This window comes from Chiloscyllium plagiosum, chromosome 7 (assembly GCF_004010195.1).
Source record: "Chiloscyllium plagiosum isolate BGI_BamShark_2017 chromosome 7, ASM401019v2, whole genome shotgun sequence".
Taxonomy (NCBI): domain Eukaryota; kingdom Metazoa; phylum Chordata; class Chondrichthyes; order Orectolobiformes; family Hemiscylliidae; genus Chiloscyllium; species Chiloscyllium plagiosum.
In genome coordinates this window covers 105,593,769-105,614,803 of record NC_057716.1, presented here as the reverse complement: position 1 = coordinate 105,614,803, position 21,035 = coordinate 105,593,769, and the positions used below count along the sequence as shown (strand labels likewise).

The window sequence follows — 21,035 nt, the reverse complement described above, 5'->3', positions numbered from 1 at the left end:
AATGGAAAGATTCTTGGTAGTGTGGATGTGCAGAGGGATCTTGGAGTCCATGTACAGAGATCCCTGAAAGTTGCCACCCAGGTTGATAGTGCTGTTAAGAAGGCATACGGTGTGTTAGCTTTCATTCATAGAGGGATTGAGTTCCGGAACCGCAATATCATGCTGCAACTATACAAAACACTGGTGTGGTCACACTTGGAATATTGTGTACAATTCTGGTCCCCATATTCTGGGAAGGATGTGGAAGCATTGGAAAAGGTGCAGAGGAGATTTACCAGGATGTTGCTTGGTCTGGAGGGAAGGTCTTGCGAGGAAAGGCTAAGAGACTTGGGTCTGTTCTCATTGGCAAGAAGAAGGCTAAGAGGGGATTTGATAAAGAGATACAAGATGATCAGAGGATTAGATAGGGTAGACCGTGAAAGTCTTTTTCCGAGGATGATGACGTCCGCTTGTACGAAGGGGCATAACTACAAATTATGGGAAGATAGATTTAAGACCGAGTGGTAAGGGCGTGGAATGCCCTACCTGCCAATGTAGTCAACTCAGCCACATTAGGGAGATTTAAACAATCCTTAGATAAGCGCAACAATGACTTTGGAATAGTGTAGGGGGAATGAGCTGAGAATAGTTCACAGGTTGGCACAACATCGAGGGCCGAAGAACAATACAGCACAGAACAGGCTCTATGTTCTAATAGCACGATCCCAGCGGTGATCGTTTCTCACACTTCGTTCTGCACATGCTCCAATGTCAGCTGACGTCAGAGTATTTGAGAGGTACAATACTGTATCTTAAGTAGCTTGATCTCAAAATTAAAACTAATGTTTGCTCATGTTTCTCCCTCTGAGACAATAATTGGGGAAGCAATGGCCTAATGGTATTATCGCTGGACTGTTAATCCAGAGACCCAGATAATATTTGGGGGAGCCAGGTTCAAATCCTGCCATGGCAGATGGTGGAATTTGAATTCAATAAAAAGAAGGTCTGGAATTAAGAGTCTAATGATGACCGTGAATCCATTGTTGATTGTCGGGAAAATCCATCTGGTATCACTAATGTCCTTTAGGGAAGGAAACTGCCACCCCTGGTCTGGTCTGCATTGTGACTCCAGACCTACAGCAATGTGGTTGACTTTTAACTGCCACCTGGGCAATTAGGGATGGGCACTGCTGAGCCAGCAATGCCCTCATCCCATGAATGAATGAATACATTTTTTAAAAAAAAAATCTTGTATTATTCCTGTAGGACTGCATTACTCCTATACATTTGTCTTTCTAATTAGTCCTTGTACCTGCACATCTCTCAATCTAAACCTACTCCCAAGAAACAGTCAGAATACACTCCATCACAGCCATCCACTTCTGCAACTACGACTGTACCTGAAGGTGGTGGTGATGACCCTCTGTCCCTGCATTAACAATATTTTTCAATGTGATGTTTAATTTACTTTTGTTAATAAATATGATTTATTTAAGCTGTGCTATACTTTGCACTAGGCGTTTGGGTGATTTTTTTGTGACCGTGCGTGGTATTATTTGCTAGTCTGCCCTTAATCCCACTTTTCACATGGACCTCTTTATTTCTATTAAGCGATTTTTCTATTAAGTGAGGTATCAGTGGAATGCAACTACAGCGTTCTAGAACTACCTGTACTTCAGATATGACCTGACTAATGATTTGTACGGATGAAGCGTAACTTCCTAGCTTTTATATACTATATGCCTCTATTTATAAGTCTCCTCAAGGTATGAGGATAAACAGATTATAAGGAGAAATGTCTTCCCCCAGAGAGTGGGGGAGCCTGTGGAATTCTCTGCCACAGAAAACGGTTGAGGCCAAAACATTGAATGTTGTCAAGGAGTTAGATATAGGTCTTAGAGCCAAAGGGATCAAAGAGTATGGGGAGAATGTGGAACAGGGGACTGAACTGGCTGATCAGCCATGAATGGTGGAGGAGGCTCGAAGGGCTGAATGGCCACCTCCTGTCCTCTGCGTAGAGCGATACCTTGGGACGATTCGAGGAAGAGTTGGAGAGTTCTTCCTCCCAACACTTTCCCATCAACCAACATCAGATAATGATTGGCTGTGTAGTTCCTTGTTTTTAAAAAATATTTCTCTGGCTGTTTGTGGGTATCCATGTTTCCTAAATTACACCATGTAAAGTGTTTAATTGGCTGTTAAGTACTTATCATGGAATGTCTCGGTGATGCTACCAAGTATAAATTAAGTTATTATGTAGGGGCTGAGCTGTCGAAGTTTTGTAAACAGAATACTCTCTCTCTTCCACAGGGGTTCATGAAAGCTAAAGGTTATCCTGAGTCTGTGAGCATTGAGATGGAGAATGATGGTTCGGAGTCTGTGATATTCCGGCAGCTTTTCGTCAAGTGGACAACGAAATACCAAACCGTTGGCATAGGCAAAACTCACAGCGTCGGCAAAATTGGTATGAGCCTGGTTTGGTTGGGGGTTAGGGTGGGAGGGTACCGAGGAGCGTGAAACCATATGAATCTGAAATGAAAAGAATTGCTGTGTTGGGGGGGAAAGGCAGGAGAGTGGGAATTGCTCAGTTGCTCTCACAGGCAGACATTTGAGATGAGATGGGCCAAATGACCTGTCCCTTTGATGATGATCCAACCCCCTTCTTCTGCAGCTAAGGTGGAGCAGGTGAAGTTTGATGCCATGGAGATGCATGCCAGGCCTGAGGTGGCAGCCCGGGAGAGGATGGTGGATGATGGTTCTGGTGAAGTGGAGGTACCTCACATCTTCCCACGCTCGCGCACACAATCTGCTCGACCGATTTGAAATTCTCTGTCCTGTCTTTGAATCCTTTGATGCCCTCGCCTTCTGTCTGGCTGGCCCTCTGATCTCTGCTGTCCTCCATCCTCATCTTTATCCATCACAATATTGACCCTGTGCCTCCATGCATCTAGGCTCTTAACTCTGAATTTCCAACCCCCTCTCTCTCTCTCTCTGCACCTTGAAACACATGCACACGTGCACGCGCACACACACACACACTCCTTCTAACTAAGATTTGGAGATGCTGGTGTTGGACTGGGGTGTACAAAGTTAAAAATCACACAACACCAGGTTATAGTCCAACAGGTTTAATTGGAAGCACACCAGCTTTTGGAGTGTCGCTCCTTCATCAGATGGTAGTGGAGGGCTCAATCCTAACACACAGAATTTATAGCAAAAATTTACAGTGTGATGTAACTGAAATTATACATTGAAAAATTGATTGTCTGTTAAGCCTTTCATCTGTTAGAATACAGTGATAGTTTCACTTCTTTCATGTGTAAATCACCAAACCTTTTTAAAAAAAAGTTGCTTTCTCGAGTTAGCTGTTAACAATGGTGATAGCTAGACAATATGTTGAAGGTGTTGGTTCTCTGTCAATGGTGTGTGCGTGCGTGCGTGTGTGTGGTAATGTGACATGAACCCAATGGCCCGGTTGAGGCCCTCCCTTTGGATACCAAACCTAGCTATCAGCCTCTGCTCAGCCACTTTTCTTTGCTGCCTGTCCCGAAGTCCACCTTGGATGATGGTCACCCGAAGGTCTGAGACTGAATGTCCTGGACCACTGAAGTGTTCCCCAACTGGGAGGGAACCCTCCTTTCTGCTGATTGTTGTGCAGTGCCCATTCATCCGTTGTTGTTGTAGCCTTTGCTCAGTTTCCTCAGTGTACCATGCCTCCGGGCATCCTTGCCTGCAACGTATAAGATAGACAACATTGGCTGAGTCACATGAGTACCTGCCATGTACAAGGTGGGAGGTGTCCCCACGCGTAATGGTGGTATCTATGTCCACATTCTTGACACTTCTTGCAGCGCCTACCGTGACGACAGGGTTGTATGGAGTTGTCCCGAGAGCAAGCTGCCCAGCTCTCAGTTACATCACACTGTAAATTTTTGTTATAAATTCTGTGTGTTAGGATTGAGCCCTCCACTACCACCTGATGAAGGAGCGTTGCTCCGAAAGCTCGTGCTTCCAATTAAACCTGTTGGACTATAACCTGGTGTTGTGTGATCCTTCTAACCAAATACTTTTGACAAGCACGGCACAGGAACAGGCCCTTCAGCCCACCATGTCTGTGCTGACCACAATGCCATTCTAAACTAATTCTATCTGCCTGCACATGGTCCATATCCTTCCTTCCCTGGCCGTTCATCCCTGTCTAAATGCCTCTTAAACATTGCTATTGTATTTAATTCGCTCATTCCCCTGACAGTATGTTCCAGACTCCTACCAACTTCTGTGTTTATATTAAAGAAAAACTTTCCCCTTCCATCCCTTTTAATCTTTCCCTGTTTCACCTCAAATCTATGACCCTTATTTTTGAAATTGCCATCCTGGGGGGTGAAAGAGTCTATCTATCTACCTTATCAATACCTCTCATAATTTTATATACTTTTATCAGGCTGCCCCTCAGTCTCTGACACACTAATGAAAACAGTCTTAAGTTTTTCCAACCTTACAGCTAAAACACTCCAATCCAGGCAACACCCTGGTAAATCTCTTTTGCACCCTCTCCAAAAGGCTCCACATCCCTCTATAGTATGGTGACTATCCAGGACAAAGTAGCCTGCTTGATTTGGCACAATATCCACAAACATTACTCTCTCCCCCATTGACACTCAGTAGAGGTAGTGTGTACTGGGGTGGCATGGTGGCTCAGTGGTTAGCACTGTTGCCTCTCAGCACCAGGGTCCCAGGTTCGATTCCAGCCTTGGTTGACTGTGCAAACTCCACACAGACATTCTCCCTGTGTCTGCATGGGTTTCCTCCGGGTGCTCTGGTTTCCTCTCACAGTCCAAAGATGTGCAGGTCAGGTGAATTGGCCATGCTAAACTGCCCATAGTGTTAGGTGCATTAGTCCGAGGGAAATGGGTCTGGGTGCGTTACTCTTTGGAAGGTCAGTGTGGACTGGTTGGGCCGAAGGGCTGTTTCCACACTGTAGGGAATCTAATCTTTAAAAAAAAAATCATCTCCTTAGACAGACCCTTCCAAACTCATGGCTACTTCCCAGAAGGACAAGAGCAATAGATACATGGGAATACCTCTGTATCAAGATTCCCCCTCCAAGCCACTCACCACCCTGACCTTCAGTGGCTGGGTCAAAATACTGGAATTTCGTCCCTCATGGCATTGGCGTCTATCTACAGCACCGGGACTGCAGCGGTTCAAGAAGGAAGCTCACCCACTTTTGGAGAGCAATTTGAGATCGGTGATGTGGTTCTGCCAGCCACACCCACTCCCATTCCCTGTGAGTTAGTGTTAAAGGTACCATTCTAAAAATAAAGTCTTGTCATGATTACAGGCCTCAACACTGGCATGTGGAAAGATCTAGTGAAAAAGTTTTCAGTGTGTGAATGCTTGGGACATGGGTAAAAGGCTGAAGCTGCTTTCTGGTTCTCTGGATTGGTCGGTTCACAGGAACAGAATGGAAATTGTTCAAATTCCACTTTGTTTTCCTCAGCCACCTGCTCATTCCTTACCCGTACCCTTGACGACCCCCACCCAGCCTCTAGAACAATCTGATTTTAGTTGGACTACTGCCTGAAGTTCCTTGCAATGAGGTCAGCACCTTTTATAATGCTGAAGCTCAGGCCCTGCACTCGGGGTGGGGGGAGGGTGTCAGTTGTCTAAGGATCAGCAGCCTTGAGAATGTTGAGTTGGTCTGATGTTCAAGGTCAGACTTCTGACTGGCCTTATGGGGAAATGTGCTGAATCAGTTCCCTTCTGGGTGTAGGTTTGCTCGATGAGCTGGAAGGTTCATTTCCAGACGTTTCACCACCCTACTAGGTAACATCTTCAGTGAGCCTCAGGCGAAGCACTGTACATGATTCCTGCTGTCTATATGTTTGGGTTTCTTTGGGTTGGTGAATAGAAAGCAGAAATCCTGTACAGTCCTTCACCGGAGGCCCACTGAAGATGCTACTTAGTAGGGGATGAAACGTCTGGAAATGAACCTTCCAGCTCAGCGGGCAAACCTACATCCAGAGCCTCAACCTGAGCTACAAATCTTCTCTCAACTCACCATTTTCCTTCTCCCTAAATCTATGGACTCTTTTGCAAGTAATAACCTCTCGCAGTCCCTCTCTCTGATATGTTTGCCCCAAATAAACTTTCAGAGGTGATAATGTCGTAATGATACAATCACTCACTGGATTAGTAATCCAGGAGCCCAGGTAATGCTCTTGAATCTGGCTTCAAGTCCCACTACAGCAGCTGGTGGAGTTTAAATTCATACCAGTAAGGTCATTCAGCCCCTCTGGCCTGCTTCACCATTTTAATGAGATCTGACTGTAACCTCAAATCCACATTCCCACCTCATCCTGATAATCTCTTACCCTCTTATCAAGAAATCTATCTGTCACTACCTTAAGATTGTGCTTTTCTCAGGAAGCGAGTTCTAAAGACACTCCACCCTTGGCAAGGGAAAGAAAACTGCTTCACTTCTTTATTTTTAAAATGGGTGACCCCCAAATTTTAAACAGTGAACCCTGTGTCTTGACTCTCCCAAAAGAGGAAACATCCTTTCAATGTCCACCCAGTCAAGTCTCCTCAGGATCTTGTATGCTTCAATCAAGTCACCTCTTACTCTATTCCAGAAGATACAAGCCCAGCCTGTCCAAAGTTTTCTCACAAGATAACCATTGCCACCCCCAGCCCACCTCCATTCCAGGTGTGAGTCAAGCAACCTTCCCTGAACTGCCTCCAATGCATTTACCTCCATCCTTAAATAAAGAGACCGATGCTATACACCATACTCCACATAGGATCTCATCATAACCTTAGATCTCTGTATTCACTTCCCCTCATGATAAATGACAACATTCTACTATCTTTCCTAATTACTACTTGTATCTGCATGCTAGTTCTTTGTGATTCACGCGTTAGGACATCCAGATCCATCTGCAATCTCTCACTATTTAGATAACGTGCTTTCTGTTTTTATTTCAATCATTTAAGATTTATAAGGATGTTGCCAAGGTTGGAAGATTTTGAGCTAAAGGGAGAGGTTGAATAGGCTAGGGTTGTTTCCCCTGGAGCGTTGAAGGCTGAGGGGTGACCTTATTGAAGTTTATAAAATTGAGGGGCATGGACAGGGTAAAGAGTCAAGTTCCTTCCCCTGGGGTGGTGGAGTCCAGAACTAGAGGACATAGGTTTAGGGTGAAAGGGGAAAGATATAAAAGAGACCTCACTCCATAGATGCAGAGGGTGGTATGTGTATGAAATGAGCTGCCAGAGGAAGTGGGGGAGGCTGGTACAATTACAGCATTTTAAAGGCATCTGGATGGGTATATGAATAGGAAGGGTTTGGAGAGATATGGGCTGGGTGCTGGCAGGTGGGGCTAGATTGGGGTGGGATATCTGGTCGGCATGGACAGGTTCCATGCTGTACATCTCTGACTCTATTACTATGGTTGCTGCTACCTAGGAGTGATGTCATGACATCATTCATCCTATTTTGTTACACAATAGCAGCTTTAGTAGAGTCTGCTCTCTCACTGGCTCCAGAATCTGACTCTCTCATGTACAAAACTAATCCAAAAACATTATTTGAACTCTTTTCCTGTCTGACATTTCTAGCTATTACAGTTTAAAATCTCCCATTATTATTACTGCCTTTCTGACAAGCTCTCATTATTTCTGCCTTCATCCTACCTTGTAGTCACTATTAGGAGGCTGGTACATTACTCCCAGGAGTGACTTCTTGTCGCTATCATTTTATTTCTCCCTAAACCATTTCTACTCTGGCTTCCTTACCTTTGGTCATCCCTCTCCAATTTGCTAATGCCATCATTGAATAATAGAACTACCACTCTGCCTTTTTGTATTAGTTTCCTAAAGCTCCTGTACTCTTCAATATTCAAGTACCAGATCATGTCATCTGAACTCTGGGCAGCATGGTGGCATACGTGGGCAGCACGGTGGCATAATGGTTAGCACTGATGCCTCACAGCACCAGAGACCCAGGTTCAATTCCCACCTCAGGCGACTGACTGTGTGGAGTTTGCACGTTCTCCCCGTGTCTGCGTGGGTTTCCTCCTGGTGCTCCAGTTTCCTCCAACAGTCACAAAGATGTGCAGGGTCAGGTGAATTGGCCATGCTAAATTGCCCGTAGTGTTAGGTAAGGGGTAAATGTAGGGGTATGGGTGAGTTTTGCTTCGGCGGGTCGGTGTAGACTTGTTGGGCCGAAGGGCCTGTTTCCACACTCTAATCTAATCTAATCTATATAATGGCTACCAGATCATATTTATTTATTCATTCCATTAAAGATTCTGGAATTTAAAGCTTTTAATAACAAAATTATCATCAATGGTTAGAAAAACCCACCTGGTTTGCTAGTTTCGCTTTGTGGAAGGAAATTTTCTGTCCTTGCCTGGTCTGGCCAACATGTGACTCCAGACCCATTTCAAAGTGGTTGACTCTGAAGTGGCCCTAGTGAGACACTCTGTTCTGAAATATTGGTCTCTGGGAGCCAGCAGCTGTTACACTGCGGTTGAGGTAGTTCTCTGCCACCAGTCCTCTCTGTTCTCATTTTTGAATAAATTTTTAAAGCGGTTAGACAGCCCCTTGTGAAATAAAAGTCCAAAAGATTTCCAAAAGGCCTTCGACAAGGTGCTGCACAAGAGGCTGCTGCATAAGAGAAGGATGCATGGTGTTAGGGGTAAAATATTAGCGTGGTTTGAAGATTGGTTGACTAACAGGAAGCAAAGAGTGGAGATAAATGAGTTCTATTCTGGCTGGCAATCAATGACTAGTGGTGTGCCTCGGATCAGTGTTGGCACCACAATTATTCACAATTTTTATAGATGATTTGGATTTGGGGAACATGTGTAGGGTGTCAAAATTTGCAGATGCTACTAAGATGAGTGGCAGAGCAACCTTTGCAGAGGAACATTGATACTTTCAGTGAGTTGGCAAAGTCGAGAGTTGGTGCTGGAAAAGGGCTTATAGGTAAAAACAATGTCTGCAGATGCTGGGAACCAGATTCTGGATCAGTGGTGCTGGAAGAGCACAGCAGTTCAGGCAGTGTCCGAGGAGCAGTAAAATTGATGGTTCGGACAAAAGCCCTTTATCAGGAATACAGGCAGAGAGCCTGAAGGGTGGAGAGATAAATGAGAGGAGGGTGGGGGTGGTGAGAAAGTAGCATAGAGTACAATAGGTGAGTGGGAGTGGGAATGAAGGTGATAGGTAGAAAAGAAGATAGGCAGGTAGGACAAGTCATGGGGACAGTGCTGAACTGAAATTTGGAACTGGGGTGAGGTGGGGGAAGAGGAAATGAGGAAACTGTTGAAGTCCACATTGATGCCCTGGGATTGAAGTGTTCTGAGGCGGAAGATGAGGTGTTCTTCCTCCAGGCATCGGGTGGTGAGGGAGCGGCGGTGAAGGAGGCCCAGGACCTCCATGCCCTCAGCAGAGTGGGAGGGGGAGTTGAAATGTTGGGCCATGGGGCGGTGTGGTTGATTGGTGCGGGTGTCCTGAAGATGTTCCCTAAAGTGCTCTGCTAGGAGGCGTCCAGTCTCCCCCAATATAGAGGAGACCGCATCGGGAGCAACGGATACAATAAATGATATTGGTGGATGTGCAGGGAAAACCTTGGACGTGGAAGGCTCCTTTAGGGCCTTGTCGGATGATTTGGTTTATGCGAAGGTTGGTAGGATGGAAGGTGAGCACCAGGGGCGTTCTGTCCTGGTTACGATTGGAAGGTCTGAGGGCGGAGGTGCGGGATGTGGACGAGATGCATTGGAGGGCATCTTTAACCATGTGGGAAGGGAAATTGCGGTCTCTAAAGAAGGAGGCCATCTGGTGTGTTCTGTGGTGGAACTGGTCCTCCTGGGAGCAGATATGGCGGAGGCGGAGGAATTGGGAATACAGGATGGCATTTTTGCAGGAGGTAGGGTGGGAAGAGGTGTAATCCAGGTAGCTGTGGGAGTCGGTGGGTTTGTAGAAAATGTCAGTGTCAAGTCGGTCGTCATTAATGGAGATGGAGAGGTCCAGGGAGGGGAGGGATGTGTCAGAGATGGTCCAGGTAAATTTTAAGATCAGGGTGGAATGTGTTGGTGAAGTTGATGAATTGCTCAACCTCCTCGCGGGAGCACGAGGTGGCGCCAATGCAGTCATCAATGTAGCGGAGGAAGAGGTGGGGAGTGCCTGACACATCGATTCTCCTGCTCCTCGGATGCTACCTGACCTGCTGTGCCTTTACAGCACTCGACCCTGATCTCTAGCATTTGCAGTCCTCCCTTTCTCCCTGTGAGTGGGCAAAAGTCTGGCAGATGGAATATAATGTTAATAAATTGGAAGTCATACATTTTGCTAGGAGTAACAGTAAAAGGGACTATTACTTCATTGGTTAAAAAGTTGCAGCATACTGCTGTGCAGAGGGACCTGGATGACCAATAAAAGGTTGGTCTGCAAGTACAATAAGTACTTAAGGCAAATGGAATTTTGTTCCTTCCGAAGGGATTGCGTTTAAAAGCAGGGAGGTTATGTTGCAGCTATATAGATTAGATTACTTAGTGTGGAAACAGGCCCTTCGGTATAGGGTGGTGGTGAGGCCACACCTGGAGTACTGTGTGCAGTTTTGGTCTCCTTACTTGAGAAAGAATGGACTGGAACAAGAGGGGGTGCAGAGGAGGTTCACCAGGTTGATTCTGGAGTTGAGGGGGTTGACTTGTGAGGAGAGACTGAGTAGACAGGGATTATATTCATTGGAATTCAGAAGATTGAGGGGAATCTTATAGAAACATATAAAATTATGAATGAAATAGAAAAGTTACAAGTAGAGAGGGTATTTCCACTGGTGGATGAAACTAGGACAGGAGGGCATCGCCTCCAGATTAGAGGGAGTGGATTTAGGACTGAATTAAGAAGGAACTTCTTCACCCAGAGAGTTGTGAATCTATGGAATTCTGTGCCCAGTGAAATAGTTGACACTACTTCAGTAGAGGTTTTTAAAGCTAAGGTAGATATTTTTTGAACAATAAAGCAATTAAGGGTTATGGTGAGAGGGCAGGTAACTGGAGCTGAGTCCATGAAGAGATCAGCCATGATCTTATTAAATGATGGAGCAGGCTCAAAGCACAGATGGCCTCCTACTGCTTCTGGATCTTACATTCTTATGTAAGGGTGTCAGAACATTAAATTGAAATGTCAGTACTCAAGGGAGGATACACCCAGCCCCTATGATGCTGGTCAGTCTCTAAAGGTCTATATTGTGCCAATGTATTGGCATGATCCTTCTCCATGGATATCTGTGCATGGGCATAATTATGTAAAAGGGGCAGGCAACTAGATGAATCCTCCTTTCTATGGTCTAAGCTTAATTAATTATCTGTAACAGGAGATAGTTAGTCTTAGTGAGAAGAGGTGGTTGCCTTGCATATTGAATAGTTCCAGTAAGTCTAAATGACATTAACTGATTTGGTACTTTTACAACTATCAGGAGCCAGGGATGTCCCATCTGTCTCTGATTAGGACCCTGGGACTGATTCTCTGCCAATATCAGTGTGACATCACTGGATAGAGTGGAGCTAATGCAACCTCAACATGAACTCTCTTTCAGAGTCATTACCTTATACTCGACCTTTCCCTCCCATACTTAAAATTTACACATTCAGGTATAATACCACTTTTACATATTACCACTGGTCCATCTTACAATTTTAAGGTGAGTTTAACAGGCAGGTTTGGGGGACATTGGGTGAAAAGGTTTTTTGAGGAGAAAGTGAGGACTGCAGATGCTGGAGATCAGAGCTGAAAATGTGTTGCTGGAAAAGCGCAGCAGGTCAGGCAGCATCCAAGGAGCAGGAGAATCGACGTTTCGGGCATAAGCGCTTCTTCAAAGGTTTTTCCTCAAGAGGCTGGTGGGAATCTAGAAGTCACTGCCTGAAAGGGTGGTAGAGGCGGAAATCATTTGTGGATAGCCCTTTTGTAAAGTGACTATTAGTTCAGCAGTGTTCTCACCCAACATTGCACACTGATCATCCAGTAGAGAAGACCAAATAATTTGCTCCTTGCCACTGGGACAGTAGGACCCTTTTTCTGAGACTAACCCTGTGCAACCTATAAACCAAGAAGGAAGCTGAACCTGACCTTGCAGTGAAACTGAAATCCACAATCTCCATGACTGACTCGCTCTTTTTCTCTTTGCTAACTGATCTTTCCCAGGTATGGATGATTGAGAATCTGGAATTGGTCCCAGTGCCAAGTCACTGGTTTGGACACTTCTACAGTGGAAACTGCTACCTGATTCTGTACACCTACACCATCAACAACAGACTTCACCACATCCTCTACATCTGGCAGGTTTGTATGTCTCTGCACTCTGTCTAACCTGGGGAGTGGTAAACAAGCTAATAAAACAAAATGCTGCCAATCTGATATGAGAACAGAGTGCTGGAGAAAGCTCTAATCCAGCAACATCTTTGTAGGGAAAGATACAGAGCTAATGTTTCAAGTCTGATAGGACTTCTTCAGAACTGAAGTTGGATTTATTCTGAGGCTTGGAGGTGTTGCTGGGTAGAAGAGCAAATACGAAGTCAACAAATAAGAAATAATAGTTTATAGCAAATACCATGCAAGCTACAGGCTGCATTAGTCAAGTAATTGGGGTAAGTGTCACATAGAATGAAAGTGAGTTACAGACTGGAAATTAACCAAGGGGTTGTGGGGGTTTGCATATAGAATGATGGGTACCCTGGAGTGTGTTTTGAAGGTTGGAATCTCATTAAGGGGTTGAGGGAATCAATGACGAAATTGGAAATTTTGAGCACAGGAACTATACATTGAGCCTAAAAGGACTGTCTCTACCGTGCTGCACTTATTTTTCTACAAGCATCCTCCAGAAAATAAGCAAGTTCCTGCCATAAAGTTACTTCCAAAGTGGAGAAATCCAGATCAGGCAAGTTCTGTACTGCTCTGTTGATAATCCTAAGCAGAACAGCAGATAAGGGTGAGGGTGAAAGGCAAGGTTGACAGGAATAGGGAACCCTGGATGACAAGAGATTGAGGCTTTGACCTGAAAAAAAGGTGTTGGTATGGCTCATGTACAGGCAGCTGGGATCAAGGGAATCCCTCGAGGTATACAGGAGCTTACTGAAATCAGGAGGCGAAAAGGGGGCACATGATAGTCTTGGCTGAGAAGATTAAGGTGAATGCAAAGAGGTTATTGAAATAGATTAAAGGAAAAAGAATAATTAGAGAGGGGTTTAGGGCTCCTCAGGAACCAAAGTGGACATGTATGTGTAGAACTGCAGGAGATGAGCAAGATCCTCAATGAATATTTCTTCTCTACCGTGCACAAAGACATGGAGGCTTGGGAAATTTAGTGATCATATCTTGGGGATAATCTATATCACAGTAGAGGAGGTGTTGGATGTATTAGAATGTACTAAGGTGGACAAACCTCCTGGTCCTGACCAGATATATTCAAGAACACTATAAGAGGCTAGAGAAGAAATTGCCAGGGCTCTGGCTGATATTTTATAGAACATAACAGCGCAGTACAGGCCCTTCGGCCCTCGATGTTGCGTCGACCTGTCATACCAATCTGAAGCTCATGTATGTGTTGCTGGAAAAGCGCAGCAGGTCAGGCAGCATCCAAGGAAGGGCTAATGCCCAAAACGTCGATTCTCCTGCTCCTTGGATGCTGCCTGACCTGCTGCGCTTTTCCAGCAACACATTTTCAGCTCTGATCTCCACCATCTGCAGTCCTCACTTTGTCCTAGTTGAAGCCCATCTAACCTACACTATTCCATGTACGTCCATATGCTTGTCCAATGGCGACTTAAATGTGCTTAAAGTTGGCGAATCTACTACCGTTGCAGGCAAAGCATTCCATACCCTTACTACTCTCTGAGTAAAGAAACTACCTCTGACATCTGTCCTATATCTATCACCCCTCAATTTAAAGCTATGCCCCCTTGTGCTCGCCATCACTATACTCGGGGAAAAAGGCTCTCCCTGTCCACCCTGTCTAACCCTCTGATTATCTTTATATGTCTCTAGTAAGTCACCTCTCAACCTTCTTCTCTCTAACGAAAACAGCCTCAAGTCCCTCCGCCTTTGCATCAAGGGGAATCAAGGACTAGAGGGCATCAATATAAGGTGAAAGAGGAAAGAATAAAAGGGAACCTGAGGGGCAACCTTTTCCCCAGAGGGTGGTACACGTATGGAATGAGCTGCCAGCGGAAGTGGTTGAGGTGGATACATTAACAACATTGAAAAGGCATTTGGACAAATACATGGATAGGAAAGGATTAGAAGGATATGGGCCAAGAGCAGGGAAATGGGGTTAGCCTGGATGAACATTTTGGTCGGCATGGACCAGTTTGGGGCAAAGGGCCTGTCTCCATGCTGTACGACTCTGTGGCTCCATGCCTCCAAGAGAGGAAGACGCGGTTAGGGTAATCTCCCAAGATTGCTAAGGAGAGTCTAGAGAGCATGAGAGACAAAAGCAGATTAAAGGGAAAAGAAAACCTTTTTCCTAAATTTCTTTTGAACTTTTGTTTTTAGTTTCAAATCAGAGTGTGAGATGCTGGGCTAATTGGATCTACTCCTGGAGTTTACACCACAATCAGAGTTGGACACTACAGACTAGACAGTGGATTGGCTGTGCAATCTTAATAGCTCAGAAGGCAGCTGATGTGCAATATTCAGGCTGGTGTGGTTATATCGCCGAACTTCGGTAAAGTGCCATTGGAAACTGGTCATAGTTTCTGGAGAGTGGAGAAACACAGGCATAGACAAGGAATTAAATGATTATTTTGTTATTTGGCAATACTGAACTTAAGCACTTTTGAAATACAATTTCTCGAAGCTTTTCATTTTTCTTCGAACAGGACAACTTGTAAGAATGCCAATTCAAGGAGAAAACCAACATTTATGCTGCATGAGAGCGCTGATGGAAATTATTCTTTATGTGGGCACATGAATCCAGTTAGCACCTTGGCAATATTAAGCATCATCATGGCTGATCCTCAACCAAGCTCCACATACCTGTCCTGTCCCATATCCTTAACGTGTTTGAACTTCAAAAATCAACCCGTCTCTGATTATTAAATCTCTGAATTAAGCCAGCATCAACTACAGCTTCAAAAACCAACCAGTTTTTGTTTCTGATGTGACCATGAATTTCACCCCTGCAAGACCTGGCTGAAGTTTCTGGACAACACTAAGATTCTCCAACCAGCAGAAGTCATTTCTTGCAGCCTCCCCTAACAACACCTTTTTTTAAATTTCATCAAATTACCCCTCAATTATAAATTCTAGATGGTAATCCTTTGTGTAAGACTGATTTTCTTTTCCCCCCCAGAAGTTGGAGATTAGGTTGAAAGTCAATCATGATCATACTGAATAGTGGTGTGATATAATTTGTGGAATCAGATCTGTTCCTTTACAAATGGACACTGCTGTTGACCTGGATTTAGTCTGGTGTGTGGTGCTGGAGAAGCACAGCAGGTCAGGCAGCATCTGAGGATGAGGAGAATCGATGTTTCGAGCAACAGCCCTTCATCAGGAGGGGCTTTTTCCTGAAACATTGACTCTGCTGCTCCTTGGACACTGCCTGACTGGCTGTCCTTTTCCAGCACCAAACTCTCGACTCTGATCTCCAGCATCTGCAGTCATCACTTTCTCCCACTGGATTTAGTCTGCTCTCCTGACCTCCTAGATGTAGTAGTGGGCTTTTCTCCTTCTGCCAAGTATTTGCTCCTGATGAGGTGATATTCATATTGTCTCCTTCATGTGTTACGGGAGCCATAGTGCTGAAGGATTTGATAGACTTTTATTATAGTTCCTGGTTTTTATAGATAGAACATTCACAAATACTTGTGCTTGAGTTGAAGCTAAGCAATTCAGGTGTAAACTGTAGCACGCTTTCTTCATGCTGTGCTGCAAAGGGGACTCTGAGATGGAGGTTGAGAACATTTTAACCATCAGATCACATGTGAATCTACAATTACATCGTGAGCATTTCCTCTCCGGTATATTGCATGCCTGCTCTCTGATGTAATACAATAAATGATGGAGTGAGCATGAGAAGCATTATGGACCACTCTTGGCCCTCCTTACATTCTGGTAGATATTTTTAACCAATGTTGTGACGTAGGGTAGGTGAGATTTCAACTTTCTGCCCTCGAGATGGGGACACTACCACAGGAGCCTTTTCTTGTATTCTTGTACGTTTCCTCCATAAAGAGCATGAGGTGCCTCAATGGAAAGTTGAAAGTTCATTTTCACCAGGTTTTCCTTTGTTTTCTTTCCTTCCAGGGTACCCATGCTAGTCAGGGTGACGTCACTGCCTCTGCCTATCAGGCTGTTCACCTCGATCAGACCTACAATGGAGAGCCCGTGCAGGTCCGAGTGACAATGGGGAAAGAGCCACAACACCTGACGGCCATTTTCAAGGGCAAACTTGTAGTTTTTGAGGTAATATGAAGGACCAGAGTGTGTGTGTGTGTGTGTGTGCGTGCGTGCGTGTGTGTGTGTGTGTGTCCATAGGCTGTGTGTTTGTTGAACATCCAATCTCATCTCTCTCTCTTCTTTCAAGGGCAAACTTGTAGTTTTTGAGGTAATATGAAGGACCAGACTGTGTGTGTGTGTGTGTGTGTGTCCCCATAGGCTGTGTGTGTTTGTTGAACATCCAATCTCATCTCTCTCTCTCTTCTCCCCACCCCACCCCCATTAACCATCTCCCCAACATACTCGCTGTCCAAGCTGACCTCTGACCCCACAAAGACTTTATACAGCAAGGACATGTGTATGGAATGAGCTGTCAGAGGAAGTGGTGGAGGCTGGTTCAGCTGCATTATTTAAAAGGCATCTGGATGGGTATATAAATAGAAAGGGTTTAGAGGGATATGGGCTAAGTGCTGGCAAATGGGACTAGATTAATTTAGGAATCTGGTCAGTTGGACCAAAGGGTCTGTTTCCGTGCTGTACATATCTATAACTCTGACTGTCACTGCTTCTGTCTCGGCTCAAGTAGTAACTCATTGAACCTCGAAATGAAAACTAGTCTTTGACAGTGACCATCGATTATTGTAAAAGGAAAAAAAAACCCATTGCCAGTCATGCCAACAATCCCTGAAGGTATAAAGAGAAGTCCCTGTGTACTAGAGAAGATGGTGGAGTATTGTCACGAAGTTTGTGATCCAGAGCCCAATCTAATGTTCTGCAGATGTGGGTTCAAATCCAACCACAGTAAATGGTGGAATTTAAATAAATGTGAAATTGAAAGCTAGGATTAGTGGTAACATAACATGACAATGTCATTGATTTGTTGTAAAAACATTATCTGCTTAATTAACGGATAGAAGGAAAACTGCCATCCTTGCCTAAATTTGACTCCACTAGTGGGAAAGACTAGGACCTGAGGGCACAGCCTTGGTGAAGGAAGGAGGAATTTCATCAACCAGAGGGCGAGGAATCTGTGGGACGCTTTGCCACAAATCATTAAGTGCATTTAAGACAGAGGTCCTTGATTGGTAAAAGGATCAAAGGCTGCACAGAGCGAGCAGGAGAATGGGTGAGGAACCTCTCTGCCATTCGATTATGGCTGGTTAGGCTCAATGGGCCAAATGGCCTAACTGTGCTCCTGTATCTTGTGGTCTAAGAAGCAGTTTAACACCTGGTATTCAGGCTAGTCCCAAAACAATGCCAAATGTCTGACACTGGTCACTGGCAGCTCCAGGAGCAAGTGATCATTGACCCAGGTAAACTTCAGCCCTTAAACCTGATTTGTTTGCCAGTATGCCCGAAGCCAGGGTTCCAAGCTAGCTTGTGTGAAGTCTGCTCCAAGATTGATGTCACAGTTGACGGTGTCTGAGCCAATTGTACCTGTTGGAATAATGGGTCCAGTTTTTGAGGTGTACATGACAATTCTTATATTTTGCAGGGGAATGCCTCCACAGCTAATGAACAGGATACCGAGGCCTCTGTCCGCCTCTTTCAGATTCGTGGTGAGAACCAGTACAATACCAAGGCCTTTGAAGTCCCAGCACGTTCCTCCTCCCTCAATTCCAATGATGTCTTTGTGCTGAGGACAAGTGAAAAGTGCTTCTTATGGTATGGGAAGGTGAGAACGCTTCAGACTCAATGGGCAGCACCACTGGGATCCAGTAACTAATCCTATGCTTCCCTTGCAATGTGCTGTGATCCACTCTGACCACAAGCTGAAGCAAGTTCACAACATGGCACTCTGGTCTGTAAATGGGTTGGGGTGCTCAGTGGGTAAAGTGGGAGAATACAAAATGACTGAAATAACTGGCCTCGTAAATACTAAAATAGCCAAGGGATGAACTACTTTCCTCTTTCCCTAGAGGGCTATGGGGGCTCAAGCATTGAATATTTTGCAGTGATTGGAATGAGGTCAGCCAGGTAGACATCATAGATAGTGAGTTCCCAGACTGGGGCTGTTAATCTGGTCCAGGAAGCCTGGCTGACAGATATAAACAGGACTGACCCTCTGAGAAGGGCACTACTTGTCACTAGCCACTTGGGCGCTTCCTTTCTTCCTGGTGGTGGAATATAAATAAAGATTTACGCACTTGTTCTTCACTGTGTCTGACACCTGCACACACACAAAAGAAAAGGGGAAAGAAAAGAACAGGAGTGTCAGGGGGTTCTGCTCACTCTGAGAGCTGCCTCTGAGGGAGCTGGATCAGTGTTAGCTCTCCCCATGTAAATAAAGGGTGACTTGATAACAGGAGGCCGGTCTCAGTGGAGTTATATCATCTCTCATCAGGAGTCCTTTGTGGCGATACCCATTTCAAAAAGGTATGCTGTTTTGGAAAATGTAGGGGGTGACGGATTCTCAGGAGCAAGTAGCACGAACAGTCAAGTTTCTGGTTTTGAGACTGGCTCTAATGTAATGAGGGGTACGTCGAGTTCGAAGGGAACAATTGTGTTAGGGGCTTCTCTAGTCCGATATACAGACAGACGTTTCTGTACCCAGCAGTGATAAATCAGAATGGTGTGTTGCTTCCCTGGTGCCAGGATCAAGGGTGGTCTCAGAGGGTGCAGAATGTTCTCTCAGGGGAGAGGGGCCAGCAAGAGGTCATTGTCCACATTGGAACCAACGACATTGGAAGGGAAAAGGCTGAGATTCTGATGGGAGATTGGAGAGTTCGACAGGAATTTAAAAAGGAGGTCCTTGAGAGTAGTAATATCTGGATTACTCCCGATGCTACAAGCTAGTGAGGGCAGGAACAGGAGGATAGAGTAGATGAATGCATGGCTGAGGAGCTGGTTTATGGGAGAAGGATTCACATTTTTGGATCATTGGAAGCTGTTTTTGGGGTAGAAGTGATCTGTACATGAAGGACAGATTGCACCTAAATTGGAAGGGGACTCATACTGGCAGGGAGATTTGCTAGAACTGCTCGGGAGGTTTTAAACTAGGAAGGTTGGGGGGGGACCCAAAGATATCGATCTGAGATGGGTACAGCTGAGAACAGAAGCGAGTCAAACAGTCAGGGCAGGCAGGAACAAGGTAGGAGTAATAAACTAAACTGCATTTATTTCAATGCAAGGGGCCTAACAGGGAAGGCAGATGAACTCAGACCATGGTTAGGAACATGGGACTGGGATATCATAGCAATTACAGAGACATTGCTCAGGGATGGGAGGACTGGCAGCTTAATACTCCAGGATACAAATGCTACAGGAAGGATAGAAAGGGAGGCAAGAGAGGAGGGGAGTGGCATTTTTGATAAATTACAGCTGTGCTGAGGGAGGATATTCCTGGAAATACATCCAGGGAAGTTATTTGGGTGGAACTGAGAAATAAGAAAGGAATAATCACCTTTATTGGGATTGTATTATAGACTCCCTAATAGTCAGAAGGAAATTGAGAAACAAACTTATAAGGAGATCGCTGCTATCTGTAAGAATTATAGGGTGGTTATGGTAGGGGATTTTAACTTTCCAAACATAGACTGGGACTGCCATAGTGTTAAAGGTTTAGATGGAGAGGAATTTAAGTGTGTACAAGAACACTTTCTGATTCAGTATGTGGAAGTGCCTACTAGAGAAGGTGCAAAACTTGACCTAGTCTTGGGAAATAAGGCAGGACAGGTGATTGAGGTGTCAGTGGGGGAGCACTTTGGGGCCAGTGACCATAATACTATTGGATTTAAAATAATGATGGAAAAGGATAGACCAGATCTAAAAGTTGAAGTTCTAAATTGGAGAAAGGCCTATTTTGATGGTAATAGGCAAGAACTTTGGAAAACTGATTGGGGGCAGATGTTCGGAGGTAAAGGTATGGCTAGAAAATGGGAAGCCTTCAGAAATGAGATAATGAGAATCCAGAGCAAGTATATTCCTGTTAGGGAGAAAGGAAAGGCTGGTAGGTATAGGGAAGCTAGATGTCTAAAGAAATTGAGGGTTTGCTTAAGAAAAAGAAGGAAGCTTATGCAAGGTATAGACAGGATAGAGCGAGTGAATCCTTAGAGTACAAAGGAAGTAGGAGTATACTTAAGAGGGAAATCAGGAGGGCAAAAAGGGGACATGAGATAGCTTTGGCAAATAGAATTAAGGAGAATCCAAAGGGTTTTTACAAATACATTAAAGACAAGAGGGTAACTAGGGACAGTTCAAAGGGCCCCTCAAAGATCAGCAAGACGGCCTTTGTGTGGAGCCGCAGAAAATGGGGGAGATACTAAACAAGTATTTTGCATCAGTATTTACTGCAGGGAAATAAATGGCGACATCTTGCAAAATGTCCATATTACAGAGGAGGAAGTGCTGGATGTCTTGAAGTGTAAAGGTGGATAAGTCCCCAGGACCTGATCAGGTGTACCTGAGAACTCTGTGGGAAGCTAGAGAAGTGATTGCTGGGCCTCTTGCTGAGATATTTGTATCATCGATAGTCACAGGTGAGGTGCCGGAAGACTGGAGGTTGGCAAACGTGGTGCCACTGTTTAAGAAGGGCAGTAAAGACAAGCCAAGGAACTATAGACTGGTGAGCCTGACCTCAGTGGTGGGCAAGTTGTTGGAGGGAATCCTGAGAGACAGGA

General features: G+C 44.9%; 1 protein-coding gene across 2 annotated transcripts in view; it reads left to right on the top strand.

Annotated features, from left to right (window-relative positions):
- vil1 (villin 1) overlaps positions 1-21,035 on the top strand; it is a 71,433-nt gene that overhangs the window by 41,360 nt on the left and 9,038 nt on the right. For both annotated transcript variants that reach the window (XM_043694349.1, XM_043694350.1), the window contains exons 10-14: positions 2,290-2,443; positions 2,651-2,751; positions 12,184-12,321; positions 16,285-16,443; positions 17,912-18,091. In XM_043694349.1, the coding sequence (XP_043550284.1) occupies positions 2,290-2,443; positions 2,651-2,751; positions 12,184-12,321; positions 16,285-16,443; positions 17,912-18,091 (732 nt within the window). The remainder of the gene's footprint in view (positions 1-2,289; positions 2,444-2,650; positions 2,752-12,183; positions 12,322-16,284; positions 16,444-17,911; positions 18,092-21,035) is intronic.